Here is a 15,152-nt window from a genome sequence, read left to right as displayed (position 1 = left end):
TTATGCAAAAGCTACCAGACCATGTCATGAAACTCAGTGGAGGGGTGTAGCATGGTTTACTTAGAACCCATTAAATTTTGGAGCGGATCCGAGTCACGGGGTGTGTCCACGAATAGAAAAATGACAGGAATCAAAATAAATGCAGCTTTGGTGGACTTCCAAAGACACCAAATTATCCAAAACAAAATGTTTTTTAAAACACCTCTTATCATCATATATTTTGCAAAAACGTAACATCTGGAAAATTGATCAGAGTACAAACATGTCAGACATTTTAGGCTAATGATTTGCTTGCTTCCCCACTCCCATTGTATGGTCTAGCAGTCTGAACAAACATCTCTGACCTGCAAACCCGTGTTTGGATATTTCAAAGAAAGCCCAGAGCCTCTGTGCCAGGAACAGCCAGAGGCTGGACCCTGACCCCATCTCCCACAATGCCCTGGGACAGACGGACAGACAGACAGATAGGCCGACAGACACATCCCAACATCTAGCTCCACTCCAAAGCTGAGTAGAGGTTAAAAAATGTAAGCTAGGGAAGTCATCCTGGTTAGAATGTGATGGCTTCTAATCACCAGCAGGAGGATAAAGCATTTGCTTACAACTTTCAGGTGTCCTACACTGTGTTAGAACCTCTGAGGTTCAACAGCCCCCCAACTCCGTTCAGGACACTCCACTGTGAGAGCCTCAGCTTTGGTGCTGCATTATGGACAGTATTCAGAACCAAAGTCCAAAGCCACAACACTGTAGGCAGTAGTCTCATTAGAACGGCCCAGTCCGCCTCCATCCGTTACCTCTGGAAGCGCTCCTGCTGCTCCCTCTGCTTGCGGATCTCGGGGAACTGTCTCTCGTAGTACTCCCGCGTGCGCGTGTCCTTGGCCTTGCGTCGTGGGTTGTTCTCCATGCGCTCTACCTTCTTCTCCCAGGCCTCCATCAGCTGGTCGTAGCGCTGGCAGATCTTCTGTTCCTAAACACGATAAATACAGATAGATCACTGTGGAGTTTAGTTTGTCGCTTAACATCTAGCACCAAAACATCCACATGAATGCCCTCCCTTTCCTAGCAAGTATATGCTAACCTCTCAACTCTTAATGACAGTAAGAATTAGCTGCCCTCTGCTTCAAGGCAGGGGTGCAGGGGCCAGTCTGGAGGTTGAAATGCTGGGCTTGACATGAGGAGGCTTAAGAGTTAAATGTTGAGAGAGAAGTGGGGAGATGGAGAGTGTTCCATCCAGGCAGGACAATACAGCCTTGTTTTCACTCTCGCCAGCCAGAGCCAAACAATCCACCTTCCTCTTGGCAGGTGGCCATGCGCACTCTGCCATTGTTCAGAGTCCGAAAGGTCTGCCTGACCCTACCTGGAAGCAGCCAGCTAAAGGTTGCACTCAATGAACCATACCTCCATTACACATAAGGAAAAACACTTCCACATGGGTTGATTAGACTATATTTAACCATGGGTTTACAGATAAGAAAGACTAGTTGTTTGGATAGTCTGTTACCCAAGATCTCTTCTTTGAAGTGCCACAAGTTGTTCCTCAATTCACTTACCACTGGAACATGGAATAGATCAAACATACTGAAGTTAAGTAAGTAAATGCTATTCAACTGTTCTCTGTGCTAGGGGCACAAACATGTAGACTGTGACCACAAAAAATAACAATGAAAAAGCTCCTTTTAGAGTACAGGCCAACCTTTATGCATGATTGCCGACCATTTGTGAAGTCCTCAAATAAGAAGCATGGGGACCTCCATGAAACTGAAATGCCACTGAATTGAGGAATGCAGTAGGGCATCTATACACTGTATATAGGACAGCTAGAACTGTAAAGAATCACAGGCTTATTTCCCCTGATCAGTTCAAGCCATCTGCTTGAGAGAACAGCTTGTGAGTGGGGTGTGTGCCTTCACGTCCATGTCTATGAGGCTGTCTGTGTAAGTCTGTGTTGGGTTCAAAGCATCCAATACATTCCTGGACGTTTCCTTCCCCTTCTGCGGGGATACTCACCCTTTGTTTACGAGCATGGTTCCTTCTCTTAAAAAACAGAATTAGCTTCTTCCTCATCACTTGATTCCTGGGAGGGGAAAAGGTTCAATTAGTCGGGAAGAATTGCAATGACTGCGTTTTTTGTCTTTACCTGAGATGCACACAACTGCTGATACCAGTAAAACATGCCTCGAAGTATCTCTACTTGTCAAGAGATGCCCTTAATGCCCATAGCCACAGATCAAGGGGAAAGTATGCATTGTATGAGGCGGATGTTATGTTTACAGAACACTTCATGATCCCTGCCAAGAATTGCAGTCTGCTTGTCAAGTTCATGTGAGCAATAAAGAGCAACAGCTGCAACAGTCCTTCTTCCTTCCTGCTACACAGCAGATCGCTGTCATTCTAAAGCATGTTAGGTATCTCTTCTGAGTCAGACTCACTGAGTAGTACAGTTGACCTTCAGGCCCAGACAACCACGCCTTTAACCCTGCCATGCCTCTGCTACAAGCGCACGTACAAAAATGCAAGCACGAACACGCACGCGCGTAACATTCATTCACGTAACATTTCTCAATCTCTGTCCTTTCCAGCATCAGTAGGTCAAACAGAAACCTTTGTAACCTCCATGGCAACGAACGTGCCTTCTATCTAGCTATCCAATCACAGCGACAAAAGCGACGGCGTCTGCGACATTAGAAAATTTGGTAGGTGCAAGACACCCCTGTCCGGCACAAAAAAGTGTCGACAGTGACGTCATTTCTGTCTATCGACACTTTCGAAAGTGTCATACGACGAAGTATAAATTGGCCGTAACCCTCCCCTTGATTGGGTACATCTTCCACTGATGTCATATCAAAACCCTACCATGCTCATACCCATTCTGGTCTTGCTCCAACGGTATCTTTAGCGATACAGCAGACATTCATGATAAAAGGTTCAAATGTTATTTCACTTAGTGAATACTCACGTCTTGATGTTGTCATGGTATACTTTTGTATCCGATGGCTGGTTATAAAGGGGCTAAAAGAAAAGAAAAGAAAAGAGATCAAACGACAGGTAATGATTTGATCATTAGCTGCTATACAAGCTATACCCAACTTCTTGCTTACTTCATAGGGAGGTATCTATCTATCTACAAATCAATCATTGTTCAACAATCAAAATATCCTGATCCACATACCAGTTCAACTTTAGGACCAAGACCTTCTAATATCTTATGGGCCTCTTCGGCTTTTTTCTGCAAAAGAAGAAAATGCAATATCAATTAGTAAACCCAGAATCACAGCAACTTTCCCTCAGAACAGCATGGTTAAGTCCCCACAAAATGTGTCTTTCAGTCTCTGTGGTCTCTGACCGCTGTCAAATCTTTTGCCAATGGAGAGAGAGTAACTATGTACACACATTCATTTGTAGAAGACTGTTTCGGCCACAGACAAAAAATGAGGAAAAAAAAGGAAAAGAGAGATACAAGATTTTTTTTATTACATGTTTTTGGCGTGCAAACACACAAGAAAAACATTTTGAAAACTCCAGGTTATTATCACAAGTAAGGATCTATGGAAAACATTATCTGGTTATGTCTGCCTCAGCGTCTGACCAATAATCCAGGCTCCCTTTCCCAGGCTCTGGGCTGCCCAGTAGAGGAAAGAGGAATTTTATAATAGAGCTTACAAAAAGAGCTTCTTCAATAAGTCAATAAAACAGCAGAGGGAGAATGTCTGTATGTCTGTAAAAAATGAAACAAATGCTTAAAACTGGGGCAGTGTATGGGTCAATTTAGCTTTACTGGATTAATGGGAAAGGGCCCATGGCTAACAAATTCCTTTGTGATGTTTTCAATGTCATTTTTGTGATAACAGAGTATTCAATCTTATCCAAGTGAAGTGATACATCAAAAACTAACCAACAGCAGATGTCTGAATGGAAATAGACAATACAAAAGCTGAAAGAAAAGAATGTTCCTCTGCTGCCTGGCAGCAGCATTTCTAGTTTACCACTCCAGAACGTCAACTCCATTAGCTTTCTCTGAAACTAATTCAAAGAGCACATTCTCCTCTCTGTTCGCCACACTCAGCACAGAGAGACTGTACCAGATAACCAAGGCCACCAGGGGAATGTCCTACGTGGCACACAGCTCTGCTCTCACAGATGGAGTAGGCTTTCCTGCTAAAGGGGTTAATGGCTGCCTGAGCAGGAAGCCGTGCCCCAGTGCTGTCCTGCCAAAACGCAGACTGAGACACATGAACTACAGTAACCTCCCCCCACACACACACAGTCCTCTCCTTTCTCACTCACTCGCTCTGCTGAAACATGGATACTGCTGTTTGCAGATCTCCCCACCACTACTCTAGACACACTAGGCTAGAGGACACACACACAACCATGTTCCCAGAATATCAGAATCAGAATTATTTAGCCAAGTCATTTGCCTTGGTCTGTTGGTGGATGAAAATTTAAAAAAAATGCAAGGACAAGACAGGACAATGCAAAATACAATAAAGTGATACAATATACAATACAATTTATAGACAGACAAGACAAAACCATGAGCACCAATGCGCCGAGGCAGCCATCTTATGGAGCCATCTTGAAACACAAGAATTAGCCTAAACAGACACACACACACACCTTCCCCCCCAAGGACTTCAAAACATCAATGATGCATGAAGAACAAGAAATCCAACTTGAAACCATAGAGGTATACAAGTGTTCTAAGACTTAATTACTGCTGTGAATGGTCCAACTTTCCGCACTTCACTTTCATGACTTTTTACCATGAATGGAGTTGACCAACGCATAAAAATAGAGTCGTTTGACAGTAAGCAAATAAGAATAAGATGATAAAATTGCATCGTTTCTTAAGACTTTCATAGCTCCATAAAGTCACAGTGGGTGGCGACATGTGAAGTAGAGCATACCATGTTGTCTGTGCAGTAGATGCTCTGTGTGTGAAGGGGATTCCCCCAGTCAACTCACCCGGTTCTCGTCATAGATTATCTGGACTATGCTGCGGTGCTTGTGCTCCACTGGCGGAGGGGTCACAGGCTTTTCTGGCTCCATTGGCTTTGCAGCTTCCTCCTCTAGTTGTTGCTAAGAGACACGAACATAAAAACTTTTAAGTCAACAATGCAAGTACATGTATGTACGTACACGCGGGCACACACACACACACACGCACACACACACACAGGAAGACAGGATATAAGAAATGCGACCTCACCCTAAACCTAACCATTTCATCATAAATCAAACAATTGTGAATTTGACATAAATATTTGCCTAATTCTGGGTCTCTGGATCCATCCACAGTGTGCAAAATAGTGTCTGTTAGGGGTGTAACGGTACACGTATTTGTACCAAGCGGTTTCGGTACAGGACCTTTGGTATGGTGCAAGCGTGTACTGACAGACGAGCAGACATGCCAGGCTTGGTTTGTGTGTTGGTTTGTGAGCAATTTTCACACAGACGCTCGACCCGTCTGTAAACAGCCCACTATGTTCTTAACACAACACTGTCAATCTCTGAGACAAAACTCTTTAAGTAAGTTATAAGTTACGTTATATTAGCTACCCAGCTAAGTTAGCCCAGCTGGCATATTGCCCAGCTATAGTTATATCACTAGCCTAGCAGCTAACTAGGCTACTGTTCATCATGCTAGCGTAGCTAGTTAGAATAGTCAACGTTAGGAAGCTCAGATGTTCTCTAACAGCAATGCCGTTAGCTAGCTAATACTGTCTGTGGCAGGGGACAAACAGCTCATCCCCTCAGAGTGAAGTGGGTGCTTCAGCGACCGCTTGTGTGAATCAAAGTTGAGAGAGGTAACCAAATTTTTATGGTGAACATTTTTGCAAACAAAACCGTTCTATATAGTTCTTTCCCTAGCAGCAGTGATATTCTGATTTGGTGCCATTTCAAATATCAAGGATGATGTGTTGCCAGAAGCATGTCTCATCGCATCTGAACAAAGAGTAGAGTAGACACCTTGTTCCCAACACAAGAGAGAGGGGGAGAGGGCGGCACAAGAGAAAGTGACTGTTGGTGTTCACAAAAGTTGTAAAATATAACAAGCACAGTAAAATTTATATTTATAATTTTTTCCGTTATTGTACTGAAAATTAACCAAACCATGACTGTGACAAAACTGAGGTACGTACTGAACTTTGATTTTTGCCTAGTGTTACACCCCTAGTGGCTGTTGTGAAAACATGGCTCCATCGGCACTCAGTTGTGTCGACCTGATCCCAGTTTAGATAACTGAGCCCAGGCAGAGGATTTATCAGATTATTCTCTGCTAACGGTTGTTTGGGTGTTTCCTGTTTTGTTTTAACCAGAATCCTCAAACGTTTGCTAACGTGGTTTCTGCTACTGGCTCTACGCTACAGAGAAGTAGTTGACTGGTGTGAGTGTGTTCTGTGTTTACGTGCTAAAGGTTATGTTAACCACCAGGTTCAAGGGACAAGATTAGGAGCTCATGGAATACAACACAAAGAAAAGAAGAAAAATCCCTTCAAATCCTGGGTGGGAAAACAAGATGGACACTATTTTTGCATTCCTGCTTAAAGGAGTAGTGGTGTTCACAAGCTAACTGACCTGCAAATCGTTATAAGCATCTTAGAGCCCTAAGAGCTATTGCCTTCAAACGCTGCTGGTAAAAGGCAGGGGTACGGGGCAGCCTGTAGCCTGCAGCCTGTAGCACAAGCGGGTGGTCTTAGGGTCATCCCCCAGAAATGTTAAGCATCAAACACTCCATTTCCTGCATTCTGGCAATTTTTTATGGACCAATTTGTGCTGGAATAGCTTGTCTGCTTAGGTAACTAGCTAACTTGAATGCCATTTACAACTCTATAAACAACACATAGCTACATGGCATACAAAGGATATGAAACAAACATGACAACAAGTACAGTAACATCAGAAGACAGACTAAAAACTGTGGTTACATTAGTTTAGGCGTGTCCTGAATACCATTTTACAGGCTTCAAATACTCTTTGGAGTTTCCTAACAAATACCTGAACACTATATTATTAAGCCTACCTGTGACAAGTGGAGTAATGTGCCCCTTGTTGTCCAAATTAGCAACATTTACCTCCTGCTACGTGTAGATTGTAAGCTTGCTAGATTGTGTAGCTTGCTAAGTATTTGTTCATGATTTAATCATGTGTGGGTTTATTTTATCATGTGTTGGCTTGTAATCAAGCAATGTTTAGGCTTCACATTCGTGTTCTAATGTAGGCTACATAAACTCCACAAAAAAACACTTCCAATCCGGTTTTATAAAAATGTATTTTGTACCACGATACACTAGAGGCTGATAGGAGCCTACCAAAATCAATCAAAAACTCAAAATGGCTTAAAGGAGTAGTAAAGGGAAAATGCATGTTTAGCCCTGTTTTAAGGTTACTTGTGATCATATACAATGGTTCAGATCAAAACGCTGACAAAACTGCCACTTTTGAGAAAGTCTGATAATTGCTCTACCACCGTTTTGGTCATACAATGGATGTGAGTGGGCACCTTGAAAAACCTTTCAAAAACATGTTAAACTCTCGCTCTGGGAGCAGGTCAAAGAGCCTCTGCTCTTGAGTGGAGAGAATGACAGTCTTTTGCATGTGAGGGGGGAAACATCTTTTCAATCATGCAGATTCCATTGCTGAACTCCACTTCTGTTCACTTGCGCTTACCACGAGTCACTCGGTGTAACGTTATGACGACGTTGGTATCAGAACATTCTTACGAGTACATTAACGCAGTATCGGCCCTGATACCGATACTATGGTCGTTTGAGCTACTATTGCAAAGTTTTGTTGCAAAAAATACAAGAATGGAAGCTCTGAATACCGAATTAAGCTCCAAATACCAATTTACCAAACGAGTAGTGGAAAACTTGAATTACTCAGGCCAGCCCTACATTACTTATGTAGCTACAGCGTTTCCCATTATCTCCTGCCAGTCTCTCATAATAAACTGAAAATATCTTGGGGGTCTGAGTGTCCTCCTCCAGAAATGTTAAGCATCAAACACTTAATTTCCTGCATTCTGATGAATTTTTAAGCACCACTTTATGATGGATTATCTTATCTACTGCCATTTTATCTAGCAAGTTAGTTAGCTAGCTTGAATGCCAATGCCATTTAGAACTCTGTCTACGCTTAGGCTACTAACATCATAAGGCAGACTAAAAACTGTGGATATATTACTTATGCAGCTACAGTGTTTCCCATTATGTCCCGCCACAGTGTCATAATGAAGTGAAAATATTTTTATTTCATATTCTCTCCCTCCTTGTCAGAAAATGTCTGCTAGCCATGATGCTAATTTTTGCTACGTTACAGTTGCAGTGTGTAGAATTTTGTGGCAGAATTTTGTATAGACTTGGCAGAAATGTAATATAATTCATAAGTACGTTATAATTAGTGTATAATCCCATGAAAATAAGACTTTTTTTGTTACCTTAGAATGAGCCCTTTATATCTACATAGGGAGTGGGGCCTTCCAGAGAGGCCGCCATGTCATATATATAAATATTATTAAAATAATATTCTTTTATATTCTTTTTTTAAATGAGAGGCTGGAAAATCAATAAGTGTTGTGGAAAAAAACACTGCGACACTCGACTGTATTGATTTTTTTGCACAGCCCTAGGCCTCACAAACTCCAGTCATAAGGAAAATTCCAATAGAATGGTTTCTGGACTCTAATCCATTGTGGGAGATTTCATTTGAAATGGAGGTTGGCTCCGCAAGACATATGATTAGATAGCAATGCAGCATTGAGGGACAGAATTCAGAGTCTGAACAGACGATTTGTCTTGTAGGTCGAAACATTTGCCAGTTTCGTGATTCATCCAACCGCTCTAGGTTTTAGTCTCGCGATACCAGACCGAGAGAGAATGGACAATGACAATGTCTACTGCTTTGAATTAGTTCAAACCTGAACAAAGCTATGCCCAAAAGACTTTGGATTGGTTCTGCAATGCAGCAATGCAAATTTCCATCTACTTTAAGTTACGAGATGGTCCCCAGTCTGAAGTTGAGTGTTTAGAGTCAGACTCGTGAGTCTATGTAGGTTTTAGGTAGCTTAACACACCTGCTTCTTCTTCAGCTTGAAGATCTGCTGCTCCACTTTAGCTATCTCTCTGTCGACGCGGTCCATGCTCTGGATCAGTTCCTCCTTGGACAGTTTGGAGGGGGAAGCATCTTGATCCTCCCCCACATGCTGCAGCCCTCCTTGGGATGAGGACTCTCCTTTCCCACTGAACTGGGTCTCCTGGAGCACCAAAACAAAGGCAGTTAGACCACAACCGAAAGATGTTTAACATCTTACCATGAAACCATGAGTTTTAAAAGCCTTAGATGTATTGTAACGGGCTGAGGGGCATGGTATGTGGAAACCCATTGGCTCCACCCACTCCTCATTTGTGCTCAACCACAAACACCCGCCACTTATTGAGCTGGTTAAGAGGAACTGGCAAGGAGGATAAAGGGGGTACTGCTCCAGTTGGTGAAAAGAAGAGCCAGGTGAGCAGCACATAGTTACAGTGCTGGTCAAAGGATTTAAAGAGTGAACTACTTATATGATAACCCAATGCCAGACTCTGACATGCCTGAGGACGAGCAAGCACACAGACCTGCTTTACCTTGTTACTGCGAATGAGCCAGCAAACCGAGTAGCAGCCTGACTACGAGAGAGATCTGAAGACCTAGTTTCAGTTAAGCTCCAAGAAGAACTAGGTTTAAACTGCTATTTCTACTGTCACTACGGTTGCCTTGTTTATGTGACAAACGCCCTGGCCATTGCTCAGGGCATACCTTACTCACTTTGTTTTTAGTGTATTAATTATTGTGCATTGTCCTTTTTGGATCACAGATCCTCATCCTGTTACATTATCTACAGTTGGATAGAGGGGCAATGCCCACCTTCTTGACATCCATGGTGGCCCTCAAGCTGTCCTGGACTGAGTGTGGGTGGGGGAGGACATTGCCCCCCGCCCCCGGCAGCGCACGGTTGAAGTGTGCTTCAGAGACAGTCTCCATGCGAGGGCGTTTGGACTCCAGGGACTCGTGCTCAGACTGGGCGGTAACGGTGTGGAACTGCTGCTCGTAGCCATGGCGTCTCTCTGGGGGCCTGGGGGAGGAAAGGCAAACTGTCTGTAGTGTCTATAACAACACGGTACACAAGGACTTGACAGCATCAACCTAAGTCAGCATCGACCTAAGTCCACCCTATGGCTCCTGGAAAGGCCCCCTGCCTCCTCATGACTAGCTCCTTCCCACTCTGCCGTCAGCTGTCCCTATCTAAGTGCCTACTGTGCTTTGTTATATGATTCATTTAAATATCATATTAGAGACTACAGGGATAGCTAACACATAATGGCCTACGATGTAGGCAACTTCTCTGTAACTATTTGTGCACTCTCCTGTTAGTCATGTCTCTCTTATGAAGTATCTAGCCCATGTTTACTGCTCTGTATATGTTCTTAGCCAATAGACAAACATTTTCCAAGAGCTTGCTCGATCATCTTGTTGAGAGAGGTCGGGGAAGAATTTTTACAGCTCACTTTTCTGGCCCCCGGGTGAAACTGTTTTTTTGCTTCCCTCTGGAATATGTAGGGGTGGGACCTATGCCCACCCTCCCATTGCTCTCTGTAAAGCGCATTGTGTTGCCTCTGTGTATGAAATGCGCTATACAAATAAAGTTTGATTTGATTTGAGGTCTGCGGCAGGCTAGCTGTAGCATTCTAAGAGTGACAGGGCAGAGACGGGGCTGTTACCTTTCAGTTCCAGGGTGGAACTCGGAGAGCAGGGAGGGTCTTCTTCGCCCCTGCTGCTGCTGTTGATCCTGCAGGTGAGTCCGGTAGTCTGGGACGGTGAACTCCTACGGACAGGGACCCCATCAAAGACCAGAAAGAAAGCAGATCGGCAGACGACAGATCAAAGGAGGGAAGCCGACAGGTGATGACACCTAACCTAATTTCTGCACCTTGAACCAAAAGCATATTTAGGCCTTCAGTATTAGCCTCTGCCTATAATCATAAACATCTATGGTAACACATCTACCCGTTTATCAGTATTACCAGCTGGAAAAGCAACAAGACACAGGGGTGTGGAACATCACTGTGGTTATGGGCACAACTTGCTTCAGTGCACAAAATCTCAAGTCTCTTATTACTTTGCCTAGTATACATAACATTAAAATCTCTTTAATCTGCAAAATTAAGTTGCTGACAAGGCCAGTAAACTGAATAAAAATGATTCTCTCAGGGCAGGAAATGCTATCAGTACACTGTCTGTGACCTGCAAACAAACCTGAGCCACTCAATACAGTTAGAGGAAATATTTCCAAACCCTGCTTTAGACAGTTTACAAATAATGCCCTGAAATGTACTGTGGACTGTTTTCTGTGTAAGTGAACTTCTCAGAACCGTGTGATCAAATTAAACTTGGACAAACATAAACTGACCTTCATGATCAATATTTGTAAGCAAGTTAAATTGTGCTAGTGGCTATGGACAAATGTACCAGTCATTGTAGTTTTTTTTTTTTTTTTTACCAACTCTGACAGCAGTCAATGTATTATCAATGTGTTTGTTTCCTATTGGTCAAGCTTAATTGGTAGCAAGTCTGGTAACGTGGCACAGTTGATTTTAATTGATGTGATTGTGACACGTGGCTTTCAAATAGATGCATCATGTCCATTAGTTGAGTAAGAGAATGTTTGTGGGGTCAGCAACTGTTTTAGTTGCTAACCTGCATTGCTTATTCTTGGACTGCAGTTTTAAAATAAATGTATTTTTTTATTCTCAGTCTTGTTTAACTGTTTGAAATAAAAGTATGTCCAGCTCTTTCACAGTGCTATATATATCTCAATACAAGAATAATACGGTATAGGATATTATTTTCTAACATATACATTTAAAAGGTTTGAGACAATGATGAACTTCTTTATATGACTCTTGAAGCCTATTTCTATACACAATCTCACCCCCAGCACAGACACCCACACACAGTGTTAACTTACATGTACAACTATCAGAGGCAATGATTATGTTGCAGTAAATATGAAACTGGAGTCAGACAGCAAATTAGATACTAGAGATGAACAGCTGGCCTCTATAGGAATAAGTTCCTCAAGCCCAGAGTTATGCATGGCAGGGATAAACAAATTGATTTATAGCATTGAAGCCTATGGGGGGTGGAGAAAAACACTCAGGCTGCATTGCACAGGTCTGGCTGGGGGACACTAATGACCCATACGTGAGGTAGAGACTATAAGATACTATATACACAAACACACACTGTAACCTTTTGCTCTATCTATCTATTTTTTCCACTAATACCTCCCCCATTCTGTGTTGTTTATGTCCACAACTGGATTGAAGCAACATTCTATACAGCATTGGCTTGAGCTGTGTCCAGGACACTCAAGCTACCACCACCAAGCTGGGTTGGCATGGCATGCATGGTGCTACTACATGTGAGACAAGCATCACTGTAACCACTGCTGGCAACTGTATCATCAGAACATTGATTTCTCCAACGTTTACTTAAAATTATATACATAAATAATAAACCACTGGTACAGGTACCCAGTATAGCCTGGTATTGTACTGTTTCAGTCAATTAAAACCATAATTTCATACCAACTTGTTGAGTCCTGAATCGTAAGCCTTTGCTTAACTATGTATATACAAGAGTAGCCTTCATGATATGTCACAGCATGTAAACGATTTAGCTGGAGGTTCTGTGATGTGAGTACAGTGGCCTTACCTGTTGGTGGCGTGTGGTGCTGAAGGTATACTGGACAGAGTGCGGTGGGTAACGGCTCTGCTCGCTGCTGAAGTTCCCCTGGCTGGAGGGGTAGCCCGAGCTACTGGACATCCTGGCTCAGGCTAAGGCTGAGCCGGCTGGGCTGCTGCTGCTAAGATCAGGGGTTCAACTGGACCATGGCTGGAGACTCAAACCACCTGTGGGAGACACACACAGGACAGAGAAATCTGAATCAGCAATTTTGTGGACAACTATCAAGTAGGGATGTCCCGATCCGATCCACGGGATTGGTATCGGGCCGCTACTGGCCCAGAACGCTGGATCGGGATCAGATGGGAAAAAATAAACAAGTTCAGATCCGCGCTCCGATACACACGTTATAGTCGCGTGCCGTGCAGTAATCTTCTAATCAACTGTATGGGGGGGAAAGTAGGCTAACGTTACTAGCCAGTCAGGTCAATAGGGGATATCTGCAAATGTGGGAATATTTCACTCTGCCAGAAGAAAAAGGTGTAACAGCTGAATGCAAAACTTGCAAGCTTGAATGCTGTTTGAGTACTGTTACTTGAATAAAGGGCCATCTATATCCAACTTTTGCTGTTATTTATTCAGGAGTAAAATAAATAAATAAATATCACATTGGTATCGGTATCGCAGATACCCAAAGCCCAGGTATCGGAAGTGAAAAAATTGTATCGGGACATCCCTACTATCAAGTGTTGCATCTCCAGTAGAACTTACTAGTGCTACTAAGTGAATTCAGTGCTGAATTCATCGACACTAGCAGAGGATTATGCACCATACTGGCATTAGAAGATATGTGACTGTCAATTAATCAGTTGCCCGTGGATTAGGTTATGTTTTAAGGGTGCCTAGGATTACTTTCTCTCCAGTCTCGTCGTGCCATATAAAACAGGCTTTCATATAGAAAGCATTTAGGCTAAATCTATCCTGGATGCACAGACATCTACAGACATCCCTACTACGAGCTCTCAAGTGGCTGGGTCTGTTCAGATGATGTTGTAGATGGAGAGAAGCCCGGATGAGCTAGACTTGTATAAATAACGGGATTCTGAACAAACCCCAGTCAAGAGAGAAAGCAAAAGCTCATCGTCATTTCCTCACTGACGACTAAAGTAACGTTAACCTGGCTAACTTAGTGGTTCCCTACAGCATGTTACATAGAGAACTAACGTTATTCTAGTTTTCGGTTTAACGTTAACGTACCTAAAACCAACTATTAAAAATCCAGGACAATACAATAACTAGCCGGATAGAAACCCTAAGCTAGTGCTACGCAGTTAAGCCAGCTAATAGCTAGCTAACGTTAGCTATGGAGCAAACAACAACAGTATGAACCTGATGCAAATCTAACGTTAGCAAATTGTGTGGAAACAAAAACATTGATATTGATCTAACGTTAGCTAGCTAGCTCTTTGATTAAAGTTGGCTAGCTAACAAATAACACATCTTACCTAACTAACGTGACATGACCATATTATAAAATGAGTAAGACAGCAAATGTTACGTTACTTGTTTAGACTAGCTCCTTGCTTCCTATCGGTTATTGTTATGCTATAACTTTACTGTCTAAAAACACGTTAGCTGTGTAACTAATATTAGCTATCTTAGCCAGCCCAAACCAAGGGCGATGTCTTGCTACATACATCGGGGAGAGTAATCTCGTTTTCACTGACCGAATTTACAAATGTAAGATTTGCAAATGTTGTTAATTTGTTTGCAACACGGCGATGCCTCGAAACGACTAGTTGGCTTGCTGACTAGCTAACGTGAGCTACAATATTTTCACCTTTGAATTCTCAACCGCGTCGCCATCTTGCAAAGGAGATTTTCAACCTCGATTGTGCGTTCAATACATTTTCAAAACATGTGACATTTGTGCACATAAGAAGAAAATAGCACTCACCTCATTTTATAAAAACGCTATATTAAGTAAATCGCCTTCTTAACTAGCTAATTGGTCTATATATTACACCTAGATTATAGTAAATCCGCGGGTGACGGATTGTGGACTAACGTTAGTAGTTGCAGACAGAGGGCTGCACCACATTTGTTTGTCGAGGTCCGAGCAGGACAACGTATTTTTTCTAGGAACAAAATGGGCTCTCACACGACTCGAGTATATCAATTTGCAACATTTGGTGTGGAACTAATTATAACTATAATGGGTTTCATGTCCACAATTCTCAAAACAGTTGAATAATATAAAGTATTTATTTTTTTTACACCAAGAAGGATGACGTGGTGTATCGCCCAAAACCTCCCCCTAAAGTGAACTAAAGTTCCTAGTGGTAAATTGAGATAGAAATTAAAGACAATGGTTCTTTCGATGTGCATGTCCTGTTGTGTTTCTCGTATATCTAATTTATGTTCAC

The 15,152-nt window shown here is 42.6% G+C and overlaps 1 protein-coding gene across 8 annotated transcripts in view; it reads right to left on the bottom strand.

Annotated features, from left to right (window-relative positions):
• ncor1 (nuclear receptor corepressor 1) overlaps positions 1–14,817 on the bottom strand; it is a 49,489-nt gene extending 34,672 nt beyond the window's left edge. For all 8 annotated transcript variants that reach the window (XM_084449756.1, XM_084449759.1, XM_084449757.1 and 5 more), the window contains exons 1-10: positions 14,684–14,817; positions 12,757–12,953; positions 10,761–10,864; positions 9,907–10,114; positions 9,077–9,256; positions 4,966–5,079; positions 3,170–3,226; positions 2,957–3,009; positions 2,008–2,074; positions 795–967 (exon numbers count right to left, since the gene is read on the bottom strand). In XM_084449756.1, the coding sequence (XP_084305882.1) occupies positions 795–967; positions 2,008–2,074; positions 2,957–3,009; positions 3,170–3,226; positions 4,966–5,079; positions 9,077–9,256; positions 9,907–10,114; positions 10,761–10,864; positions 12,757–12,867 (1,067 nt within the window). In that variant the 5' untranslated portion in view covers positions 12,868–12,953; positions 14,684–14,817. The remainder of the gene's footprint in view (positions 1–794; positions 968–2,007; positions 2,075–2,956; positions 3,010–3,169; positions 3,227–4,965; positions 5,080–9,076; positions 9,257–9,906; positions 10,115–10,760; positions 10,865–12,756; positions 12,954–14,683) is intronic.
• Positions 14,818–15,152: the final 335 nt, after the last annotated feature.

This window comes from Borostomias antarcticus (genome assembly GCF_949987555.1).
Source record: "Borostomias antarcticus genome assembly, chromosome: 15".
In the NCBI taxonomy this organism is placed as follows: Eukaryota; Metazoa; Chordata; class Actinopteri; order Stomiiformes; family Stomiidae; genus Borostomias; species Borostomias antarcticus.
The sequence above is the reverse complement of the archived record's forward strand: the minus strand, read 5'-3'. Positions and strand labels throughout refer to the sequence as shown.